This window comes from Protopterus annectens, chromosome 1.part1 (genome assembly GCF_019279795.1).
Source record: "Protopterus annectens isolate FY-2018-M chromosome 1.part1, PAN1.0, whole genome shotgun sequence".
NCBI lineage: Eukaryota > Metazoa > Chordata > Ceratodontiformes > Protopteridae > Protopterus > Protopterus annectens.
Window position 1 is genome coordinate 4664613 of NC_056726.1, and position 27693 is coordinate 4692305.

At 37.1% G+C, this 27693-nt stretch overlaps 1 protein-coding gene across 1 annotated transcript in view; it reads right to left on the minus strand.

Annotated features, from left to right (window-relative positions):
• MBOAT2 (membrane bound O-acyltransferase domain containing 2) overlaps window positions 1–27693 on the minus strand; it is a 2181512-nt gene that overhangs the window by 1247599 nt on the left and 906220 nt on the right. Inside the window, exon 3 of the mRNA XM_044073271.1 lies at window positions 16282–16359. Within this exon, the coding sequence (XP_043929206.1) occupies window positions 16282–16359 (78 nt within the window). The remainder of the gene's footprint in view (window positions 1–16281; window positions 16360–27693) is intronic.

Here is a 27693-nt window from a genome sequence, read left to right on the forward strand (position 1 = left end):
TCAGTGTTGTGGAACATTCTGAGACAGTTTCACGTCTTTTCAGGATACAAAATTAATGAAGATGAAACAAAGGCAATAGCTGTAAACTATGTACCTACACATGAATTGGTTCAGCAATACCCATACTTACGGGGACATGATAAAATGAAGTACTTAGGAGTATGGCCTAAAAACGATTATGTTATGTTGGCTAAGCATATGATAGAAGAGAGTAAAAAAAGATAATACAAAAAACTGAGAAAATGGAAGCTATGTTTTATGGAAAGCAAGATATAAGTACTGAAAATGGTTTTAGTCACTTTAGTTTTATATACAGGTCAGGCATATATGTTTTATCAGCCAGAGGAGAAGTTATGCACAACAATTAATAAAGAGTTGAAATATTTTATCTGGGAGGGAAAGAGGGTAAGAGTCAAGTAGGATTAAGTTGATCCTTCCAACAGAATTATGTGGCTTGGGATTACCTGATTTGAGGGATATTTCAGAGCTACACAGTTAAAGCTCCTATAAATAACACAAGCAGAAAGCTACAATTCAAAAGGAAAGTGATAATCATGAAATGGGGGGGAAGCTCAAAAAATAAGGAGAGACTGGGATTTTGTATGTAGACCCTTCAGAAGAATTACAACCATTCAGAATATTACATTCATAAAGTATTCTACAAACTAAGTCAGCAAAGGAATGGAGAAAAGAGATTCTCCCAACAGGGATGACTGCAATTAGGGGTATAGAGAATAGGCAAAAGGGGGCTGGAATTTACTGGAGAAAACTGGCAAAGGAACCAAGGTATTGGAAGAAAGTAATTAGACAGGGAAAGATAATAGAATGGAAAGAGGTCAAGAAAACATTTGGATTGCAGGTTAGTGACTGTCTTCCCTATCAAGAATTACATGCAAATAGAATGGAATAAGGGGATCCTACGTAAAAGACCAGCATTGGTAGAGTTTTCACTAGAACCTAAAATAGAGGCTGTTGTTACAAAAGGGATAATTAGTAGGGCATATAAAATATTGCATGATAAATATAGGAATCGATCAGAGGAGGTTAGAAAAGACTAGAAAGAGAAATTGGATAAGCAATGGATAAAGAAACAATGGGTGGATATATGTATGGCTCACAAATATGCAATAAAGTCTTTTGCTTGGTAGGGTTTACATACATATTTTAATACCCCGAGCAGAGTCCAAAGAATTTTTCCTTGGGTAGACTGCAAATGTTGGAGGCCTGGTGGGGAAGAAAGAGATAACTGGGAGCATATGTTTGGTAGTGTAATGACTTGGCAGACTTTAAAAAAATCCCTGCAGACTACTCTGTCAGAGATACTGGGTCAGTAAATTGGTGTAACTAAGGAAATGATTTTTTCAGCTGTGATACAGAATCTGAATTGCAGAGACACAGTAAAGCCTTGCTGAGTTTAATTCTGGTGGCTACAAAAAAAGCTATTACTAGAAAATGGAAATCAAAGTCTAAACCAACTGTATTAGAAGTAGTGAATACAGTAACAGAGATTGAAGAACTGGAAGTGGGATGTTTAGAAAAGGGCAGGATCAAATTACATAGAAAAAATGGAAATTGTGGGAACAATACATGCAGAATAATGTTTTGGAACAGGAATGAGGTTTTAAGAGAAAGCAGGAACTAAATGTGCCACGTAATGTTCAGATGACAATAATTTTACAGAAGATTATATGTGATGTATAATGTTTGCAACTGAAAATATATGAATGTTTATTTCCATTTATATAAATGTCATAAGCGATAATGCAATAAATATATTTTTTGTTGTTAAAAAAAAGGATTTCTTGACTGTCAAAGTTACAAGGAGTTATCTTTTTTTTTTTTCTTTAATATTTTAATATATTTTTGCTTTCTTGCTCAGCAAGAAGTGCTGGGTGCAAGAGATTTTGTCCCAGTCAAGACAAGCAACTCTCACCTGGAAATGCAAAACTAACAGCAAGTGAGAGCATTATTGCAGACAGCAACTCAGATAGATTTGACAAGACTTCCTTTTATATAATGTGCCTGAGAATACCACTAACGTGTTGTAAAATTCCACTATGACTCGCAAATGGTGTAGAGAATACTTTGTTAACATACGCTGAGTGACATCATTCCTCATTTACATCTCATTATTAGCATATTTGCATAGGCTCATTCTTGGTCATTGTGCTTTTGCATAAATGGACTCTGAATCGTAGCTCAGCTGTGCTCATTCATGGACATCACAGACAGCCTAAATGCATTTGTGTAAATTTCTCTGAATACCATCTTTATGTTCTGAGTCCATGTAAGTTAATATTTCTCATTTGATTTGCAAATAAACATAAAATGCCATAGGACAGAGAAATAAATGAATAGGCTGCTTTCCAAAATAAGGAACATTCAAAACAGTGAAGAGATATAAAATAATGACATAGGCCTTCCTCACTTTCTACCCACCAGGAATTCTGATATCCAAAACTATTGCAAATACATAAATACAAGGCTTAAGACGTGTAACTCACTTTTTTTTATGCTGCGTATGCTTTGGTACCTCTGTTTTCTGAATGTTGTTTCTTGCATCTCCTCTGTAATCATATATATTATTTTATCTGTACTTTCCAAGCGGTAACTGAAATGGGCGGTGTGTGGATTAATCCACTACCCAAGTTAACTCGAATAAAGAAAGAAAAAAAAGACAGAAAGTATGACAGTTCTAGGAGAGGATCAGATACACATAAACAAATACAGAAAAAATGGGGTAGTAAAATGGTAAAAATGGATTTTAGTAATAAAATATCTTAAGTACAATATACATAGCATGGCTGCAAACTATATCACTGTTTGAAGTACAGCATCAGTAAGAATTGTATCAGTCCTTTAAATGAACAGCTGTGACTTAGAAATAAGGCAGGCAGTGGCTCAATAAGGCATGACTGAACTGTTGGGGTCTTTGGGTATGGGAATTAGTCCAGAATACTGAAGCACTGGCCAAAATGAGAAAGGTCAAATATATGAATTAAAACTTTTTCATGGACAGATCATCTTCAAGACCTAGTGGAGATTTTGCAGATAACAACTGCCAAAATCAGTGGTAACATGTTGTTGACCTGGGAAAAGGTTTAGCTTGCACAGCACTGCAGTAATGTCACTGCACACCCAAAATTATTGTCAAAGAACAAAAAGATGGCCAAGTGCAAAAATATACTGGCCCCTCCAAAGACAGTCTCATCAAGGAAGCACAGACCATACCTCCATAGTGTGACTCAAACTGTTGGTTTATGGCCAGCAGCTTGAGCTACGGCAGCAAAATAGGATACTGAAAAGGATGTTAGGCAACTGCATACCTGCCTACCATTACATTTAGAGATCTTCTGACTGGACAGACTGAGTGATAATGATAATGGCTGACTTCATTAATATGTACTGCCTAATAATGAATGGTGGACTTACAACCAGAGAACTTTATTGTACGAATATAATGTCAAGACATCATGCTCTCCATAAAACCTCTAAATGTTGCTGAGGGATCCAGTGAGGGTAAAATTAAGACAACAATACAAACTCACAATTAAGTTCCAAAGTAACTTGCACACAGCCCTCTTTGATGCCATTGTGAATTTCTCATCATTCAAACTCCATGCTAATTATATACCAACTACATTTGCCTTAACTACATACTGATCTTGATGCTGCTGTGATGATGTGAAGTAGTGCCAGCTATGCCAGAGGGAGTAGGACATTGCCTGTGTAACATATGCCAGCATAGCTAGCTGAAGTTTTGTAAAATAAAATTATATGTCATTTGAATATCAAACTGATTAGTACAGATGCTTGTGTTGAACTTGTTGATGATTAAATTTTTAAATGGTTGGGAGAATGGCCTATTGGTTAAAGGTGCTTGCCTTGCAAGCACAAGGTGCAGAGTTTGAGTCTCACAAGGGATAATTGGCTAGGCTTAAAATGGCTTGCAAGGGCAGTTAGCTTAGTACTAATCTACGAACCTATGTTAAAAATGTATTTGTAAAGCTGCTTGTGTTAAAAATGTATCGATAGTGGGTCCTGTTGGACAGAAAAGAAATACACATGTATATCAAACTGTACTGTTGTAACTGATGAAATGTATATATTTTAGCAAAGGATACTGGAAGGGAAGAGGTTAAGCTCAGCCCAGCTAACCTTAAAAAAATAACCTGAAATTAAATGACTTGGTTTATACCATAAAAACTTTATTTCATAGGTCTGAATTCTGTCAGAGAATAACATGTTAGTGTCTACAGGAAGTGTTGGAATTGTTTTACTGTTTCCAGATGTTGTAATAAACCTTTGCTAAAATTCTGTGTGTGTACTGTGACACATCAGTGCCAGATCCTGGCTCTCTTTCCAGTGAGGTGGTGTATGGGAACCACAGAGTCAGATGACCAGATATGATGTCATTCTGTAGCCAGCACTAAAATTGTATTTGAATACTAGTGAGAGATGTGAGCTGTGCACTCTGTTGTTTGACCTGACAAGACACCCATCCACTTCATCTTGCCTTGCTTTAGTAAATAAATAAGGAACAATAATTCTTCAGTCAGAAAACAGAGAGAGATTAGCTAAGGTAGCTGTAGGTTTTTCTGTATCTGTCTGAATATTTCCATCTGTGTGAGTGAAACTCTGGTGTTTTTGTAAATAGATATTCAGTATTTTCATTTTTTTATTATTATCAGATATATCTAAACCTTTCATTTTGGCTGTTTTTTAGAAAATATTTAACCTTTGAAAGTACTTCCATTTATTTAGTGGCGCTGTGGCTCCATGTTCCTGAAAGTTTTGCTGCTTAGTTAACACTACTACTTGCATAGATATTAATTTTACTAAGTGCAATTGGGTACCCTTGTAAGATCCTTAAAGTAGGTGGCTTCGGGTGTTCTGATAGCAGTGAATCTATCTTATAGTCTGAGTGGAGGTGTCGCAATAGATAAGCTGTGCCAGCCTTTCCCAGATGTGTGTGTGTGTGTGTGTGTGTGTGTGTGTGTGTGTGTGTGTGAAAATCAAATCTTGAAGTCAGTGTGTGTGACAGTTACTTTGAACAGGGATACTGAGAGCACTAATGGTGGAGAACTTGGCTTGGAACAACCAGCTAAGGAGTTGGCTCTCTGGTGGTCAGTGAGATCTGACGCCTGGAGAGAAAGCCCAGCCCCAGGGCTGGAGTGTGCATTCACTGTGTGCCTTACAGGAAAATGCATTTGCTGCAGATAGCTGCATCTGAAAATACTGTGTCTGTCTATTTTTTTTCTCTTTGAATGTTCCCCACTGGTATCAGTGGTGAGGAATGAGGCTCCTTGATCACTGACCCAGAGGAGGGATGTCACAGCTGCAACAGATTTTTACTTTCCATTGGAACAGTGTTGGACTGGCTGCACCAGACAAGAACATGTTCAATCAGAAATCATCTGGACACAGAGCTTTGATGAAGCCTCAGTTCATCGCCATCTCCTTCACCTACACAAATGTTTACCAGGTGTATGCTGCCTACGGCCCAGAATAGGATTGGATGGGCAGATTACCAGGAAAAGACAGTTTAACAAAGACATAACTGGCTGTAGTTAATTGTCACTGCTGAAGTGACACCTCAACCCCATGTGCAAAAATGGGAAAAAGGGGGGTTGTGGATGGATAATTTTTGTGAAGCAATGCTGGGTAGCACAGGGGTTGCTCCAAAAGACTTTTAGAAAATTTCTATGACAGATTAGAGCCTGAGCTTGGTGTAAGAAGGAGTGGGAATATTAGTATATCAGGTGACAACCAGGTTGGGGTAGGGACATGACTAAACTTTGAGCCTACTATTGACAACTATCAGGAAGCAGATACAGAAATAAATGAGTGTATGAACCACAAGGGATTAAATCTGACTACAAACAGTAGGTGTTTGTGTGTGTGTGTGTGTGTATACATATATATATATATATATATATATATATATATATATATACATATATATATACATATATATATATAAAGGTTTGCTATCATAAGGTTGATGTCCACAAGACATTTCATCCTAAAACATTGACGCAGATGTTCAAAATGGAATACTGAGAAGGTCAGAATCTCGCAAAAGCACTTCCTATTGTGAATTCAACCATTCTTGACATCTGTAGACTGATGTCAATCACTGCATACCAAGTGACAAGCCCCCCTGCACCCCTTATGTGGGGGGCTGCCCCCTCACACCTCCTGCAGATTACATTTTCCAACTCCGAGATCGCACTACAGTCAGGAAAGGCAAATTTCCTGCTTTGCACTGTACAGTGATCTCTTGTCAGAAGGCTGACCACATATGTGTGAATGCACAATGCATTCGCTAACCCAAGACTCACATGAATGAAGGTTCAACAACACGGGTTCAGCCAGCCAAATTTCGGCATCCCGTGGTCATCGGACCTTCACTTGGAATTCTGATAGACAGAGATAGATTAGTTCATAACACATAATGCTATGCTGAGTTTGGCTAATAAACTCATTACATAGGTTAGAAAAGAGAAAACTAATCATCATGGCATTTGGTACAGATACATTTTTTCAGGAATACAGTTTAGACACAGTCAGAAAATTAAATATTTTTGTGTATAGATATGAGAGATGTAATAATAAAATGTTAGATAGGGTGGCAAACAGGTCAGATTAATGAAATTTTCATTTTGTGGAAGTTGTAAGAGAGAGAGAGAGAGAGAATATGAGAGGAAAGTTAGGAATATATGAGTGAAAACAGGGTGGGTATTGAGGGTAAGTTATGTTAAAAGAAGGTAAGATGTAATTTATATGTATGCGAGCATAGCAAGGGAAAAGGAAGAGTGTTTAAAGAGTAGTGGTATCGGAGGATTAGGAGTTACTTAAGGCTCAGCTGTTTTAGTGTTGTTTTCAAATCGTTTTTCTTATCTGTGTGTTTTAGGTGAGCTGGAATGCAGTTCCAGAGTTTGGTGATATGGTGGGGAGTAGAGTTAATCACCAGCCGAGTTGTTAGATTTGGTTATTATTTGGAGAGACTTATTGCTGGAGCACAGGTTTCTAGGGATGGACATTTGGTTAGACAGTCTATAAGATTATGGGCTGCTGTGAGTTGGGAGTAAGACAGATACTGTGGAAGTTCTAGCCAGTTTAGGTTGTTTAGTGCTTTACTGTGTTGTGTGGTTTTGGTAGCACTGACTAATATTTGGCTATTTTCTGACAACTGGAGTCCAGTTTTTGTCAAATGGTGGCATTTATATATGTGAAGATAGGAGCTATGGACAAGAGGGAGGGGACCAGGTAGATTTGTGCAATAGATTTTCTGCCATTATTTGTGGCAAATTTTTGGACTCTGTAAAAGGGAGCATTTTTTTTTTTTTTTATGGCTTGCTGGAAGTGTGGTTCTTATTTGAGATTGTCATCTAGTATGGCACCTAGAAGTTTAGTCTGACAGACAGTTTACATTTTCATTGTGGTTAGACAATAAAATATGGAGAGACTGTTTTTCCTTTGAATATTGTTTGGTGGTAAAGAAAATTAGTTTAGTCCTATTAGCATTCAGGAGTAAGTCTGAGTTTGATAGCCAGGATTATATGGAAAGGAATGCTTTCTGTGTGATTTCCTGCAGTTTTTCTGTTATTGGTGCTGTGCAGATGATAGTAGCATCATGTGTATTGGACTAAAGTTGTATCGTTAGTGGTGGTAATGATGTTAGACAGGACTGGCCCTAGTACAAACTCATAATTTTATAAGTGCCAAAGTAATTCATAACCCAATAACTACAGGGAGTTTATTTTTTGTAAACTTACTTTGTACACTTTCAAGTTCTATCAACTTTTACTGTGTAATGGTACAAAATATTATTATACTCCAGAATTGGTCTAATAAATGATGCAAATATTTGCACTAAACATTTTTCATCTCTTGTTCTCGGTGATTTCAACATAAACCATCTTCCTTAAAGCTGTAGACCATGCATTTTAATATGTTTATTGAAGGACAAGTTACAAGTTACCAACATTCCCAAATCATTATACTAATATATTAACTCTGACATTCAGATCATCAATATAGTAGAAATATTTAATTTTACATCAGAATCGAATTTACTCAAGGTAGTGTGACCATTGAGTTAATAAATTCCCTTCAGAGACTGTGGGGACAGAGGCCCAACATCGGGTGTATAGAACACCATTGCCTCCCTGCAAAAAGTACAGTAAATTGTATCCATTTTACTTTTCTGTATTAAATTGCTGTACACTTGATTTAAGGCTTGAGACAGTAAAACTAATTTCAGTGCTGGTTTTATCCATATAGGACTAGTTTCTTTCAAGTTCAACTACTAAATGTATGATCTATAAAGTATCTACAATTCTGTAATTTAACTCGCGGAATTTAAATCTAGTCAGGCTGTTATATCAGTCTAAGGTCAGAAATAACAACCATTCCTGTACACCACAACACAATATTAAATGCTTAATGAGTAAGTGCTGGGAAAGTTAATGAGGTGGTCAGGGTCAATTACAAGACATTGACTGCTTTTCTCAATATTCTGGTCCTAAGTCATGTGTGTCCTGTCTATCTCAATGTTACATAACCGAGTATTATCTTGAACTCTGTCAGCAGTGAAGGACAGGAAGAAGAATGGAGTACAGATGTTAACACACGGCCTGCTTGAGGATAAGTTTATGTTGACTAACATGTCTCGGTCTGCAGACTGCCATCTCCAAGAAGTCTTTATATTAGACTCAGGACTTCTCAGCAGCATCAAACTGACCTGCTGCTCTTTTTAGGGTGGTAAGCTGGCTAAGCAATTCAGCCTGTCTTGCCACTCAGAAATATTTCTTGGTTGAAGAGTTTGAGCTGTTTTGCATTTCATGGCCAAGCTTGCCTTGATTATATTGATAGCTGGCCCAAGAGTGCTCTCAGTTATTGTCTTATCCAGAGTGTGTAAATGGGAGTACATACTTCAGTTGCATATAGTGGGTGCCAAATGCTCAAAAAAAAAAAAGATTGACAGTTTACAAACCATCAAAGTGATTAATGACTCTTAACAGACCACCTGTAAACTGTATATCAAGCTCTTTTTCTTTCTGACAAACTAACAAAGTGTTTAATGACTGTTAATAGGCCACATGTAAACTGTATATCAAGCTTGTTTTTGTAAGTATATTTAAACTATTAAAAAAATAGTTTACATGCTGTATATAAGCAACCACAACTGACAGCTTAATGACTGGTTATAATCTGACAAACTGTTCTTAAAAAAAATTTCAGAGTTCACAAGCTATTAGTAAGCAATTGACATTGCTATCACATATAGACAGTGGTGGTAGTGGGGTGGGGGGAGGGATAGGAAGCAGATGTGCTGCCCATGGTGTCAAATTTCCTTGCTATAGCTCTGCTCTCGGGGATGTTCCAAGGCCCTGTGGAGGACCTTCTATCTCAGAGTCTGAATGTATTATTCTCAGTTATAATGATACTGTTGATTTTTATTCTATAAATGGTGAAATAGCAAGTTGTGAACTAGAGCCTAGCCCTGCCAGGCTGCATGCTTCATGGCCAGACATGCCAGGTCTGGTTCATTATGAGATCACTGTATCATTGCTTAGGAAGGGTGTTTTTCTTTCATCCCTGAAGGAGGCCTATTTCACTGCTATCCATAAGAAATCTGGTCCATATGCCCATGATCTGAACAAAAACCAGCCCATCTAAAATCTTTCATTTCTTAGCAAGGTTCTTGAGAGGGTTTATATATATATATATATATATATATATATATATATATATATATATATATATATATATGTGTGTGTGTGTGGTATGTAGACACACACACACACACACACACACACACACACTGGATTCATATTTAATGTCAATCCATTCCATTCTTGTTTCATACATAGTTCAGGCAGAGCCCTCACTACAGTATTTATTGATCCCTTTCTGGTGAAGGATCGGTGTTGTTACTCCATCTTGGCCGTTTTAAATGTCTCCTCACCATCTAACATGGTTAACCATGGGATATTTCAGGATCACCTAAGACACTACTGTGACATCACCTTAGATGGGTTTGCCTGCTTCAACTCCAGATGTACACATTATCTACAATGGTGACAAATTGGAATTTGTGTCAAGATGCAGAATCTAGGGATAACTTTTCACAAACGGTACATCCTTAGGGAATAGGTTTCCAGTGACGTCAAATCTTTTTGGTTCCCTCTGTGGACTACTGCCCTTACCAAACAACTTGCTCCTCCTGTGGAACTTCCTTTGGTGGTAGATGCCTTGGTTTCCATTAATGTCCCATGTTTATGGCTTTTAGACTCAGAGCTTGACCATTTGCAATGGGTGCAGAACTCTGCAAATCAGCTACGCATGAGGAGTAGCTTAAGACCATCAAACAATACATATTCTGTAGAGTCTGCACTGGTTGTTCACTACAGTCACACATTGCTTACATAGTTCTGGTTTATTTGAACCTTTATGACTTAATTTTCCCCATATTATCTTGAGGAACTTCTGGCCTAGTGTCAGCCCACTTGAATCCAACTGCTCTTCCAAACTGGAACTGTGTGAGGTTTCAAGGGTCTGCCTAATGCCACTGGTGAACACCTTTTTTTCCTTTCAGTGGCTGTATCATGGGAACCTCTTACTAGGTTGGTTGAGGATGCCCACAGTGGACACTGGTTTTAAATGATCAATTCAGTATGACCTATCTCACCTTGTCCATGAGCTATGACACTGGTCTCTGGCATTGCAGTCTGTATGAGATGAGAATCTTTTACTGTTTCTTACACTTTCTATTATCACTATTACACCTTCTATTCTCACTATTACACTTTCTATTATCACTATTACACCTTCTATTCTCACTATTACACTTTCTATTATCACTATTACACCTTCTATTCTCACTATTACACTTTCTATTATCACTATTACACCTTCTATTCTCACTATTACACTTTCTATTATCACTATTACACCTTCTATTCTCACAATTACACTTTCTAGTATCACTATTAGACTTTCTACTATCATTATTTCTCTGGGTTTTAGTATGCAAGTTCTTAGAATACAAACATTTAAAATCAAACCTGAATTTGAATTAAGCTGATTTCCATGAGCTGTATTATTCATCCACTCATAATCAATCAACTTGAAAGAGAATGATGGCCCCAGTAAGATACTGTCAGGTAAATCTGTACTGAGGTGAACTGCCATCATTAACTTTCAATTAAAATGCTTAACATGTAAAGATAAATGGCAAATGAAGTTAATCCAAAAGGTGTTAATTACTTCCCTGGATGTAGTTAAATGGAAAGGTGAAAGCATGTAAAGATTCAGTACAAAAATTTAGTCTTTAAACATGATGTCAATCATGTATTTTCCTATTCTTGTACCCTTAAAGCTCTAAGACACACTACTTCACCACACAATTATGTTACTTAATTTATCACCTTATAATCAAGCACAGCAAAATCAAAACCATTCTGGAAAAACATCTGAAATAACATTTTGCAAGTAATAAAGCATTAACGTGCTTGGGTCACTTGTGGTTCTTGGCTCCCTATTGAAATGTCAGCACTTGAAATGCAGAGTGCCAAAAAGCCGAAAAAAAAGACTGAAAACCTGGAGAAGACAGAATTCTGAAAATAACTCTCCTTAAAACTTCTTTAAGAACCCCCACACCCCCGAACTTGTACATACAACTCCAAGATCATCATATCTCGGAGAAAATGAAATATTCTGAGAAACGGCATGTTGGATTTGGCATATACAAATCCAATCTTTCGGCCATTCAGTTTCCACATTTTGATACTCGGTCTGCTTTCTTTACAGTACTAGCACTGTGGCATTAAAACTGCCTGACAAACATTGAACGCCTGAGTAATCTGGCCACTCAGTATATAGCAGACAGAATCATATGGTAAAATACCAGTTGGTATAATTGGCACTAAACGTCCTTTAATTTTAATATTGCAGTCTGCTTTCTAATGCTGCGTCTAAAGATATCCGTATAAAGGTTTTTTAAAATACAGTACTTTGCAATGTTTCTGTTAATCTAATCATTTTGCAGATATGAAAATATGGAGGATTATGATCAGGTCATGGACCATAAGTTTGTTTCACGACTGAAAAATGGAATTCAAGAAATACATCCCATGAATTTCTTGGAATACATTTTGTGAAATATATAACATACATAGGTTATGAACTGTGACCCAATCATGCTTCTCTGTAGTATGTGTAGGCTTCAGTTACATTTTCTTCTAAATAATTTTACACCTAAACAGGATATAAAATAGGCTCACTGAGTATCAATCAGAACCGGTAAGCGACACCTACTAGTGACTATGAAGCTGAAGATGGGAAAGTTCTGAATTTAGGCAATTCAGTAGTAATTCTGGGTTGCTGCAGTTGACTGGGAGGGAGGTTATGATTTTTCCTGATATTTGTATAATGTCTGAGCTCATCTGTGAAAGTAATAAACTCTTGTATTGTGTATATGACACAGTGCTGTGTGGAATTTGATTACTGCAGCCCTCTTGTTTATCAAATATCATTACTGCAGCCCTGTTGTTTTGCAAAATTTGATTGTTGCAGCTCTGTTTTCAATTTTGCCTTCATCTGTTTGGTGAATGACTGATCGGATTTTTGAATCTTCGAACTTTGTAACGGAGATCTCTGTACAGTGCAGAATGGGAAGATTTCCCTTTTCCTGCACTGTAGTGCGATCTCGGAGTTGGTATATTTAAAGAGTGGGGGGGTGCAGGGGGGCTTGCCCCTCTGCTTAGAGCATTCGGGTAGGTGTTTTGTGTAGTTTATTTTTTTTTATTAGATATTCAAACTTTTGCAAGTTCGACCATATGGTAGTCGAACTTTCAAATGTTCGAGTATCTAATACAGACACTATGTATGAAATTTGCTATAGTATGGTTATTACAACAAGCTACATTTAAAAAGATGTTTCTTGTTTAAAAAAGGGCGGGAACTGAAAAAAGTATGTAATATTGCTTAGGTTATATGATATACAGCAATGTATGTGAAGTATAATGTTTGTTAATGTTAATTTAATACATTTTGATTACTTCTGTATAAATTTAAATAATTTGCCTATGTCACAAGTCATAACTCAATAAAGACATTAAAAAAGATGCAAATATCAGTATCTTACTATAACAAGGTGAGATTTTCTTTTCTTCCCTTTCTAGTGTAATTAATGGTGTTTCGTGTATTATAAAGTGCTTTATAAACAGAAAAGGAACAGTAGTTTAAGCCCTATAGATGTGATATGCCAGAAACATTTACTCTTAGATTCATAGATTAGTATTAGGCTAACTGCCCCTGTGGGCCATTTTAAGCCTAGTCAATTACCTCATGTGAGAATTGAACCCTGCACCTTGGATTTCTAAGGTGAACACATTAACCATTATGCCACCCCCTCTCCTGTTGTATTAAAACTGGCTTTGTCTATACAAGTTTGCTGTTTAACATGTTTTCTAATGATATTAAAGTTATACAGCTGACATAAATTTACTATTGGAGAGACATGAAATCTGGTCACATTCACATTGGGATGACTGGTCATTGGGCTCACTTTACTGGCCAAAACTATTCTTCCCACACACACATAAGATGAAACTGGGTTTCACTGTGCTAGTTGGACTGATGGACAGCTGTAGAGGGGTGAGGGAGTATACCGAACTACTAATAATGCACTTTTAAGACAAATAAGCCACACAAGAATCCAGGTGGAACACAACATTTCTGTTTTTTCTCTGCCCATAAACAGGACAACTGTGATTCCACCAAAGCAGTAAGGCTTTAATTTGACGCAATTGGTGTGACTATGAAGGAGTGACCTACAAGAATTACAAAGCTGTTCTTTAAACACACATATGGTAATGTGATGTAGGTAAATCTGATCTACAATGACAGTGTTACCCTCCCTATGTAAACACTTTGGGTCCAAATAAAGAGATGATGAAATTGGCAAGAAAAGGAGAGTGGTATTGCTGGAACTGAAGGCATCCTCAAGTCTTGGCAAGCACCTTCACGTGGAAGACTCTGTTTTCACAACATTATATCAAGATGCCACTGATATACAGACTTTGTCATATATAACTTATATCATGGAGAGACGTAGGCTAAAAAAAATGACAGCTGGGTGAACAGGCCCCAGGATATAAAAGGTACCCAATCCTTGAGTATGCACTGGTGCCAGGACTGGAAAAAATGTTAGTGTAGAATCCTCAAGACATGGAAACATTTCTACAATGGGGTTAGGCCAGGTGCAGGAGGAGGATGCCCCCCCACACTTTGTAGAAAGTAGTAGTAGCCCACAAAAACCGGCAGACCAAGACTATTGAAGATAAGGAAGAAATTATGTATTGTTACTGTTATGCAAGAAGCCCAGAATTTCCGGATAGAAGATATTCCAAAAGATTAAGACAGAAATTAGAGGACACGTAACTCTGCATGAACTGAAGGAGTTGCATAACAATCAGAAATTTATCAACATTACTTCAAAATATTTGTGTGTTTAGCTGTTTAAGTTGTTATCACAGTCATTAACTTACTTTTTTGAAGTTATTGTGTTACATCAACATCAATCAATATGGCTAAATCACTAGATCAAGTGTTCACACCGGTGTAGCCCTGATGTGTTAATCCTGAAATATTCAACTGCTAATAATCTTTCCAGTAACAAAACTGAAAATATGGAAAACAGAAATCAACTATAACTAGGAGAACATGTCTCCAAATATAGCATTTATTTTGTTCTTAGTAGTTAATTAGTTTTAGTTTTATGTTTTGGGGAAGTGGTGGTCTTAGTGGAACAAATCTACTCATTTTACATTGTATAACCTGACATTACTATATAAACATCTAATATTCGAATGTCACAGCAATATAATGCATTTTATTATATATATATATATATATATATATATATATATATATATATATATATATATATATATATATATATATATTACTTTAAAAATGCTTTAGATTATCATTCACGTGACAAAAACTGCTAAAATCACCAGACCAGAACCAACAAACCATGGTAACATAACAGTACTGTACATTCTCAGCTCTTAAAGTCTCTATAATCGCACATTATTTTCTAAATGAGGAAGCAGCTTTACTATTTTTCATTAAATCAGCTTATACATTAGCTACATCAGGGAATTGAAATTCCAGAATGTTTTACTAAAATTGTGTTATAATACGTCTGCAAACAGATCCAAGCCTTCCAAAGGAGAAACAGTTATTTACAGAATCCAGACTATTACAAGTCAGAATCAAACCTCTACCTTGTATCCGTGAGGTAAACTCCTCAACCACAGATGCTTTATTTTTACTTGTACACCTCTTTACTGAATCCTTTTAGAGCCTGAAGAGCACACCATCAGCTATTCCTAGAATCTGCAAAATACTGACAAAATATGCTACACAAACAGCCACTTTCATGTCTAATTAAAAAATAAACTACGTGGACATCACTTCACCTCAGAAGAGTAGCAGGGAATGTATCATCAGTAAGTGCCACATAGGGACACAAGAGGAAGAATACGACAAAGAGAACTAAAACTGGACTTAATTATTGTGTGCACTGACCTAAAGGCAAAGACAAAGTCAAAACATCAGCAAATGCTTTTCTAAAGATTTGAACAGAAGACAAACAGAAAGCTATAATTATCATTAGAGCTACTCCAATTTAAGTAGCACAATGCAGCTATCCTGAAATATCTTACTGGAATTTGAAATAGTCTGTTATAAGGATTCAACACAAAAATACATCAATGACTGTAGAACACACTTGTGATATAAAATGCATGAAACAGGTTGCAGCTTTTCTATCTCACTTAACTATGCAGTGATAACTATTCCCAGAAGTCATATGTGACAATAATATGATAAACACGAATGTTTCCAGCAGAAGAGGGCTCCATGGTGGCAGCCGGAAAAAAACAATAATTTACACAAATTCTTGGCATCCTTGTGGGGAGATATCTGTAGCAGTTGTACAATTCTCAAGTTACATACATCATTCTGTTGAACAAACTGTAATGAAAAACTCCAAAGTAGCATAAGTGATCAGTAGTGGTTGTTGTAAATAATGCCTTAGACAGTTACATCCCAATTCAGTAAAACTTGGCATACAATGCAGTTAACTGCACTCCTTTAATAAAACTCATAGCAATTAAATTATATTTTTTCTAAATTTAATTTAAGTGCAAAAGAAAATTCTTATTGCATGATTTATAACAATTTGATGAATGGTCTTACCTGTGCATACTTTCTGGCCCTGCTAAAATCATGATGTAGTAAGAAATTCCACTTTGAATAATAAAATGTATGGCGTACCTAAAAGAAAAAAATTAAAATTAAAATCATTCAAGTGCAATACAGGTGTAATCCCTGTAGCTATCCCAACAATGAAGAAATAGGAGTGCATGAGGTTCAGTAATACCTGAAATCACCCAGTGTATTACTTCTTGAATATGTTAAACAGTTCTGACCCTGATCGTCACATGAGAAAATATAGAATATAGATTATTCTGAGATCACCTGAATAAGAGAACAGAAGGCTAAGTAGGACATGAAAATAAATTATCCATCCACTCCATAATTTGCAAATTTATTTGGGTCCCCAAATCAGTCAAAATTGACCTACCATAAAGACTATGGAGGGTTAGGGCTGCCTGACCTTAAACTCTACTACGATATCATAAACTGTAAAAGGCTAACAATAGCCGACCACACCTCTTCACCACAACAATGGTCTCCAACCTGGGTCAAACTATTACACAACTATATCAAAACACTATCCATAAACCCTAGCCATAGAGCCCTCCCTTTCCTTTACAATAAAAATTTAAAAAATCTTAAACTACAATACCTTGTTCCTCATTGGCCCTTTTTTTCAATTATAAAGGTCAGTTGTCAATCTCCTCTCCGGTCCAGCTGGTGAATCTGGAGGCAGTGTTACAACTGCCTCATGTACACAGACAACCCTCTCCTCCTCCCAACAAATTCCAACACATGTGAGAGATGCAACCATATAGCCAAACTGGAGGCCAAGCTCTCTCAACTCAGTACTGGCGTAACCAGTCAGGAGGAGAAGAAACCACACTCACTACAATTCCAGTCTCACATAGACCTACCACGACAGCAAACCAAACACATAAACACACAAAAACATACTCGGAGGCTCTAAATAAAAATCTGCCTAAGCAGCAAAGACCTCCAAAGAAGACACCCAAGCAACTGCTACCCCATAACAAAACACATGCAACACATAGCTCACAAAGCCAGTGTGCCGAACAGTCACAGCCCTTAAGGCTAAACAGCACACCTGATACACTTGTAATAGGTGACTCTATCATCAGGCACACTGACGTCCCGCTCACCAGGCTGAACAAGGAGAAGGTCACAGTGAGCTGCCTGTTGGGTGCTAGGATCCGGCACATAACACAAGCACTCAGGTCACTCCAAGGCAAGTACAAATATGACTCAGTCATTGTCCATACTGGTGTGAATGACCTGAGACGTACCTCCCTGGACTACATGAAAAGAGACACAGAGGAGCTCTCTGAGCATGTAGCTCAGGCCGGTATGACCCTGACCTTGAGTAGCATCTTACCCTCACCAAGAATGATGCCACAATATGAAGACAAGATGGTCAATTTCAACAATTATAGGTGTCATTCAAAGGGGATCCAATGCCTGTCAGCCTGGGATGACATGCTCGACAAGCCACGATGCTTCGCTAGGGATGGTTTGCACCTGTCACCCCAGGGCTTTCGGATATTGACAAAGGATCTTGCCACCCCCATAGTGTCTTTTTTAGGCAAGGCTCAAAAGACAAACCCACCTCCATAGGTATCACAAGGGATAAGAAACTAAGAGTAATGCTACTCAACGCCAGAAGTCTAAACCTCAAGATGCATGCACTCGAAACTCTCCTTAGCATTGGAGAACATCGATATCTGTGCAGTAACAGAAACCTGGTTCAAGGCTCCCAAGAGCACCCCAGCACTACCAGGTTATACCTCATACCATGCTTTTCGGCCCCAAAACGTGGACCGAACCACAAAAGGAGGGGGAGTATCAATATTCGTCAAAGATACCCACACCTCCAGGTTGGTGGCACAGCACGAAGCATCAGAGACTATCCATGTGCAACTAACTGTGGGTAAAACTGCCTTCCAGTTTATAGCCTGCTACAGACCACCCTCCCAAACCCAGGAACCCCACTTGGCCTTCCTGAGAACACTGGAAAATATGAAGGTCTCTCCAAACACCATTATATTGGGCGACTTTAACTACCCAAACATAGACTGGGAGCATTACTCTAGCTCCAACACCCTAGTCCAAAGGTTCCTAGAATTTATAAACTCAAATGCTATGGAACAACTTGTTACCACTCCCACAAGAGAGGAAAACATACTGGACCTGATCATCACCCACATGGGGACTCTATGCTCCAGACCAGAAGTGTATCCCTCACTGGTAAGATCAGACCATAAACTAATCTCACTGGATATTCACATCATGACCCCACCCTGTGCCCAGAAAACCACAGTGAAAAACTTCTCTAAAGCAAATTTCACACTCCTCAAAACCGAGGTGGAATCCTTCAAAGCCCCTGGGCCTGTGCAAAATACAGCCCAGACCGCAGAATCCTTTATAAATGCATTCTATGAACACTTTCAGGAATGCATGGATCATGCAATCCCAAATAAAACCAACTATACTATAAACAAACTATACAATAGAAGGAGGAAGCTACTACATGATAGAGCAAAATCCCAAAAAGGGAAGGCTTCTTCGATCAGTATTAGCAAAAAACTACGGTCTAAGGCCAGCTTCGAGAGAAAAATTGCACAGGACACTAAGGATAATCACAAGGCTTTCTTTAGTTATGTTAGGAACCAGGGTGGGAATTCCCAGATATGCTCAGAATTAGTCCAAAATGACAAAAAATACACCGAACCCACAGACATTGCCAACATCCTAGCTGACAGGTTCAGCGCAAACATCTCCCCCCCTCCCCACCAAAAGGGCAGCAGAGTGCTGCTCCCTCTGACATCTCAGATCATCTCAGATTCTCAGGTAACAGCCGCCCTCTCCAAAGCAAAAAACACAGCATCAATGGGACCAGACGGTGTCCCGGGCTGCGTCCTACATGAACTCCAAGAAGAGCTAAACCCAAACATAAAACTACTGTTCAATCTCAGCCTTACTACAGGATATGTACCCAGAGAGTGGCGTACAGCAACAGAGGTCCCTCTCCACAAAGGTGGTGCCTCAACGGATCCTGGAAACTATCGACCCATAAGCCTGACTAGCTTGGTCTGCAAAGCTATTGAAAGGATCATCATGGACCTCATAAATAAAGACATTGGGGACCTATAGACACTGGATCCTACCCAGTTCGGCTTTAAGGGCAGATCCTGCCTCTTAAACCTGGTCGCTTTCTTTGAAACAGTCATCAAGGCCATTGACAAGGGGAAGGTGGTCCACACAGCCTACCTGGACCTCGCAAAAGCCTTCGATACAATACTCCACTCGGGCATTATAGATAAGCTCACCAGCTTAAATATACATGCCTATGTCACTAGATGGGTTGCAAACTGGCTCAAGGACAAAACCCACATGGTTAGAATTTCTGGAGCCATGTCAGACCCCAAACCAGTTACAAGTGGCATCCCACAAGGCTCAGTCCTGGGACCTCTCTTGTTCGGTATATATTTCTCGGAGGTACAGGCCAACACGGAAGGACTGTGGCTGACCAAGTTCGCAGATGACTGCAAACTGGGTGCCATAATTGACTCTCCAGCCAACACAAGCATCCTACAAAAGGGCCTCATAGAAACAGACAACTGGTGCCAGAGCCATGGCTTCAAGCTAAATCCCAAAAAGTGTATAGTCACCCCCTTTGGCAAAAACAAAGTGCCCACAAATTACCACATAGGTGGTAATCCATTAAGTACGGAAGAAGTAATTAGGGACTTGGGGACCCAAGTTGATAGCAATCTCTCATTTGACAACCACGTGGCCAAAGTGGTTAGAAAAACATTTTATATAGCCCACCTAATCATGAAGGGATTCACATCTAAATCAGGGGAGGTCATTGTGCCTCTTTACTCATCCCTCATCAGGCCCATAATTGAGTACAATGCCCTTTTTGGGATGTACCTTACCAGACACCTGCAGCAACTGGAAAGTCCCCAAAAGTACCTCACCAAGAGGATCAAAGGGCTCAAACAGATGCCATATGCTGCCCGGTTAAAGAAACTCCAGCTATACTCAGTGGCATACCGCCTGCTCAGAGGCGATCTGTGCCCGACGTATAAAGCCATGTCCAACCTGGAATTAATGGACATGCTGCACCTCAGAAAATCCAAATCCCATCGAGCTACGCGCTCAAGAGACTTGAACCTCAGCACTGAAATAAATAGGACATGCTGGAGGGACAGATTCATAACCCAGAGGCTCCTTTCACTCTGGAATAAAATCCCAGTCCAGGTTAGGCAGAGTCCCTCACTGACTCTCTTCAAGAGGAATCTTGATGAGTGGATGGGAGATCGTAGGTTTACCCCGAGTATCACTTCTGTGTCACTGTTAGACAGAGGCACAGTATACTAACCTCGAAAAAGGGCATAGCAAAATTCATTTAAAATGGGTGGCGAAAGCCAAACACACTCTGGCTAGGCTTATAAATGCCCTAGGGCAGATAGCCTAGTATGAACCTATGAACCTATGAACACCCACTCATTAAACATAAAATCACTATCATACAAAAGATTTTCAAGTCATTAAATCTATATTATGCATTTACTTCCTTACAACCAATCTACCTTAACCCCAATCTCAAAATGAATAACAACATGATTAACCTAAACAATTATCCCCTCCTGAAGAAACTATCTCTGATATATTTCCCTTCAAGAACAATACTACCACTGAAATGAGAAGACAATTAAAGCTCCCTAAAAGCTATACAATCATTTTAAGGCAAATTTGAGACCTTAGACGATATATCACAGACAATCCTGATATCAACGCAAATGACACTCAAACCTGTAAAACCTTATGGAACCTTCTCTCCTCAAACAAAAAAATGCTATCTAACTCCTACAAACTATCAATAAAAATGCAAAAAGAAGTTATTTATTCTAGTTACTGGAAGGAAATCGATCCTTCAATCACAAACAAATATCTCAAGCAATCCAGCTTACCTCCAAACTTATTCCCCTTAAAAAACTTATACACAGATCATGATACTCTGTAATGCCTATCTTACTTCAATCATTCTAAATAAACATACCCAACCACCTCTCCATTCTGCCCCTACTGTGATAATCACAAAGCTGATCTACTCCACATCTTCTGGAGCTGCAAGTGCACCTATAAGCTATGGTGCTCACTTACAACTAGAAAAAATGGGTTATGAAAAAGCAACCGTATCTTGGAAACTAGCTCTCCTACTCATTACTTCTGCTGGCCTGACTAAACTACAAACACGTATATTAATAATACTAGTTTTGTTACTTAAATACTACATTACATTACATTGGAGGGATAGAGCATCACTCACCTGGGAGAGTTTCAAACAATTAGCTACTAAATACCTACTAGCTCACAAATATTTAACCTACAATCAGAAATCCCACAACCACTTTACAGAATTTTGGAAATCCCTTTTTGGACACATTCTAATTTGAAGTTGGTATATACAATTAAAGATGAACTTTTGGCATATGTGTAAATAGTTTTCACTATTTTGCTTTTATGATTTATTAATCAGCAATCTATTCACTGGTCATACTGCTGTCAGTTATCATTGTTATGCTCACTGTATACGTTTTCATAAAAAAGAAATAAAAGATTTTGCACAAAAAAAAAAAAAAAAGAAAGAAAATAAATGATGCAATAAAGCACTGCATAACATGAGATACTAATACAATGTGTTGCCACATCAGTTAGCATGTACTGGGCTTTTATTTCACCTGATGCTGATATTTCTGTCCCTGATAATAGGGGCCAGATTCCAAAAGAGTTGCTCTCAGTGTATGTCTGCCCGGACTCCGAAAGACCTTCTCTCAGCGTGACCTACTTTGGAGTAAAAGTTATCTATAAACAGGTTTCCTACAGGGACCAGATTCCAAAACACCTGCTCTAAGTCTAAGTAGTCACTTACACTGACAGCAAGTCTTTTGGAATCAGGCCCTAGGTTACAGTACAAACAGCAACAAGTCATCCCTTTCCTTTGTCTTTTATAAAGGCCATGTAGGCTTCTAAATGGTACCAGCAAAGGAACCACAGATATAGTTATACATATGTGTACACATGATTAACTTTCTATAACAACAGATTAGTAGTCAACTCATCAGCATTCCTAATATGGAATAATCTATGACAGATCATGACTTTACAAAAAATTAACATACTATAGTTGCATTGTGAGATATGAAGCCAAATATACAGCACTTTCAACCACTTCTTTGTACATTGTTTCTCAATGAGTCCATGTCCTTGAATGGATTTTTCTGTTCATAAAATTGGTAACACTTCTTTTTATGCAAAAAAATTAAGAAAACATTACATTAAAAATTAACAAAGATTTGCATTGCTTTCATTCTCTTAAAAAATTAGTTTAAAACATGTCAATCCTTTCCCCTCTTAGACTTTACTATAAAACAGTTAGACATTCACTGATATGTGCTATGGAGGTGCATATTATGCTGATAACCATACTTCTCAACCATACCGAATTTCTCGTTTTTTACCGGTTTTGAGGTCCCAAATAATGGGGCGCCACAATTCTTGAGTGGCACCCCTCAATGTCTGATTTTTTTTCATATTTTCGGCCTTTAACCTGATGTTATCATGTGTGCGATGAAGTCAGCTCTGTGAATAGCCTGCCAGCCTGTCGGAATTGAAACTCCGAGGTCGTGCAAGCATTTTCGGCTTTCCAGGGATGCATTTGCGAGGGAAATTAGGTTGCAAGTGAGAGAATGGAAATACGATGAATGGGATTTATTTTGCAAGAGAAGAATGAAGAACTGGATTTATTTTGCAAGCGCGAGAACTCAGGTAAGTGTTCCCCAGCCTCCAATATATTCCAGCACCCCTGGTTTTGTTTTTGACTAGATTAAGACTTGAACTGAATAACCAACCTGCTCCTTGAGGCCTGGTTATGACTCCAAATGGTCAGCTAACTAGTCCACTTACCTGGTTAGCAAATGCAACTAAAAAATAAATTAAAAACTGCTTCAGATTCTGTGTAGAACATTTTCATTTATTTTGATGATTGATCATCTCTTGTGAGAGTTCCTTCTTTTCTGTTTCAATAGCACGCAGTTTAAAAGACGTCTCACCTGACTTCTAAGATGAACATCCCTTCCCCCAACCATTTTAAAGAGATTCTGCTGTAGTCTGTTTTTCATTGACTCAGGTTAGTATAATCATGAATTTTTGCTCAGATGATGCCAAGTGGAATTTTATCACAAAGGCAAAAATTATTTTAAGAGGCAGACTGTGTAGATTATCAGATTTAATATCAAGTTATGCATTAATCAAGTTTGACTATAACAGTGTTAATGCTCCCTTTCCTTCCTATTTCTTGAGTGAGTGAGTGAGTGAGTGTTACCTCAGCCTTGCAATTTTGTAATGGTATTCATAATGAAAGTGAGCAGAAACACACTCGAATGGAATTCATTTAATTCTTTTACAAAAAGCTCTGATTTGCTGTACTTCTCTGTACTTCTTTCCACTGGTACTTAAACTAAAATTGTTAAATTAGCAAAAAAGTGTTTCTAAAAGTTGTAGCCTTAGATCACGTTTCTCCACATTGCAAAATTTTACTTACATTATTTATACAGCAAGAGGTTCTCTGGTTCAATTCTCGGCTGGGGGGGGTGTCTTCTGTGTGGAATCTGCATGTCCTCCCATTTGTGTGGGTTTTCTCCCCAGGCCTCAGCTGAAAATTGGCTTTGTTCCAAGTTGCACTTTCCCGGTTAACAAATGATAAAGAAACTGTTAATTTTAAATGGCTGAGATAATTGACACGCTTGTCTTACTGACTGCTTAGCTAAAATATAAAGTTTATAAGGTGCCATAAGTACAGAAAAGGTATCAGCTAGCTTGAAACATTTCTATTTATTCCACTGTTTTATATTTTACTGTTCAGATGCTCATTTTTTTATAGTTATATGCTGGGTTGTAGTGCCATGTTCCCTGGCTGAGATTTGCTGGAAATGAGGTACAGGAAAAAAGGACAAAGTACAGTCACATTTCATGCTTTTTAAAGGACAGAAAAACAACAATCTGAATGCCCTAGAATTATGACACACACACACACATACAGGTTTCAACATGTGGGTTCAGTCACATATGATGTTTGCATTTCTTTCAAAGGCTGGAAACTTATAAAAAGGCATTCTTATTTTACTGCATAGAAAGCATTATCAGGGCCATTTTTATGTGTTTGTATTTTAATGTTAGTAAAAAGATATTCCCTGTCAGCAAATGTGCACACGTCTGTTAATATCATTACTACTGCAACTTATTTACCCATAGCCCTCTCTCTCTCTCTCTCGCTCTCTCTCTCTCCCCCTTTGGTGGGTAATGTTGACAGTTTTACATTCTGACTTCTTAACATGCAGGAATGCGATCAACGTCGATGGAAAAAGTATCAGTCCTCTTCCCACAGAATTGACCTACATATGCAGTTTTAAACAAGATTTGGGCATTAATTCGCTTGAATCTATGACTTTTAATGGTTCTTTTTATACAATGCTCACATCATTCGAAAGGAAGTTAAACAAGGTGCATAGCCTACAGTTTGATAACGTCTTTTTGAGTGAAAGCTTTAAACATAAGAGGGTTCCCCGTGCATGACGCCCATGGCTTACACTACTGGCATTCTATATATATATACACACACACACATATATATATATATATATATATATATATATATATACACATACATATATATATATATATATATATATATATATATATATATATATATATATATACACATACATATTATATATATATATATATATATATATATATATATATATATACACATACATATATATATATATATATATACATATATATATATGTAAATATATACATATATGTATATATATATATATGCACAAACATATATATATGTATATATAAACTAAGAAATGAACTTAGTGACAATAAAAGCATTCAATAAAATAGTAAATAACACCAACAACTGTTGTAGAACTTTAGCTTTAGTCTTATTTATTATCAAGACTTCTTCAGAAAGACATGTTTCATAAGTATGAGCAACCATTTTCACTTCCTTTATATACATTAGTTCTAGCAGGCCATTTAAATTAACAACAGTTCCTTTCCAATAGAAAAGTGTGAACAAGCAGGTGCTGTGTGCATTTTCATTAACATTACAATTGCAGTTACATAAGGCAAATTGGTCAAACAGTAATAGCCTTGTGGTGCCGTGTGCATACTAAAAGGGATAGAGTGCAAAGGGATCGTGTGCAAAAGGGATTGTGTGCAAAAGGGATCGTGTGCAAAAGATTGTGTGCAAAAGGGACTGTGTTTTTGCACACGATCCTTTGCACACAATCCTTGCACACACACTATCCCTTAGTATGCACTGCGGCACCACAAGGCTATTGCTGTCTGACCAATTTGCCTTATGTAACTGCAATTGTAATGTTAATGAAAATGCACACAGCACCTGCTTGTTTACACTTTTCTATTGGAAAGGAACTTTTGTTAATTTAAATGGCTCAATGCTAGAACTAATACTGAAACATGTCTTTCTGAAGAAGTCTTGATAATAAATAAGCAAAGTTCTACAAGAGTTGTTGGTGTTATTTACTATTTTATTGAATGCTTTTATTGTCACAGTTCATTCTTAAAGTTTCTTCTCTTTGTTCAATTTTTTTGAGTGCGGTTAATTTTAGATATATATATATATATATATATATATATATATATATATAAACGAACCACACGAAAACTAGATAAACCACAAAGTCAGAACCAGGCAAAAAGTGTACATTTTGAAACACTACTTATATGTTCATTAGTTATTGACTGTTATTCTGATGAAGTTCATGTTGGATTAAATTGAACGAAACGCGTCAATATAATATTTTGGACTCTTCATTTGTCACTTTTTGCCTGGTTCTGACTTTGTGGTTTATATATATATATATATATATATATATATATATATATATATATATATATATATCTAGATATATATATATAGATATATAGATATATATATATATATATATATGTATATAAAAATGTGTGTGTGTGAAAGTAGACTTTTATGATGGAAATGTTCTGAATTGAGCAGTTTTGTCATTATTGGTTCATCTATTTTGTTTCATTGCCTACTGGAAAAATGTTCAAACAATAAATTTAAAATGCGCTCTAAGTCTAACAAGTGTGCTGTATTACACAAGGAATATAATTTAATAAAGGCAGGAAGGTGTATTAAAGAACACATGTATTTTTCTTGTTTTGTGAGCAAGAGGCCTATGATTTGAAAACAGCCCAAAGGTAATCTTTATCCACCACTTGCCAGATGCATTTTGTTGCGATGTGGTGTGGGTTTCAATGCTGTTTCAATGAGTGTGCGTTTCAAGGGCAGAGATGTTTTAATGCTGCACTTTTACGTCTATTTTCATTGTGAGACAGTAGTGATTTGTTTAGCAGATGTCTATTAGTGTTTGTGCATTGTGCTATAAAATGTAAATATAAAACCCAAATAATTATTGTAGAAGTAAAGCAGTATGCACATTAGTGTTTCTGGTAAATGGGGTAAAATAGCCAGGTAATGAGACTTTGGAATGGCTGCAGGGGGACTCTGGTGCCATATTTTGGTTGTCTGTTCGTCAGTTTGCATTTGAAAGCTGGTATCCCACAATTCCATTGGAGTGGGTGGGGTTGTGCAATTATGTATGCAAATGTTATGCTAATCAGTGTACAGATTTGTACCTATTTTTCATGGGCCTTGTCCAGAATTTTGATGTTTCCAGGTTGAGAGGTATGCTGATAACATATGGCACAATTACAGAAAACTACATGAAGTCATAGCAAGATTATAATGTTTGAAATAGTTTCGCTTAGAAGAATGCATTATTGCAAAAAAATAAAGGGTATTTGTTTCAACACATTTTAACTAAACAGCAGTTATAACTATGTAGTAGAACAATTATTAGAAAATGTACACTATCTGTGGCATATAGAATTGTTTAACATACTTTATTATTTGCAAGAAAGGCAAAGGATGCATAGCAGGTATATGTAGGGTATAGTACTACTAAACATACTAATTGTTAACTCGTAAAAATTTATGCAAATGACTTTGGAAAATGAGAAACAACCTTATTTTACTATCTATAACTTTCTAAATCACAATTTAAATGCTTGCTACAAATTTTGGGCGAACAAACATTACTGAAAATAAATCAATACTTTAAACATAACACTCAGAAATATTCTAAAAGTAGAGAAGAAAATATTTATCCTGTACTTAACATCTGCAACAGTTTTCCTTTTATTAACATATTAAAGTATATGAACACTAAAATCACAAATTCTACCATTAATTTCATATTCAGTAAAAATTTAACATTTAGAATTTTCATTTATAATCACTTC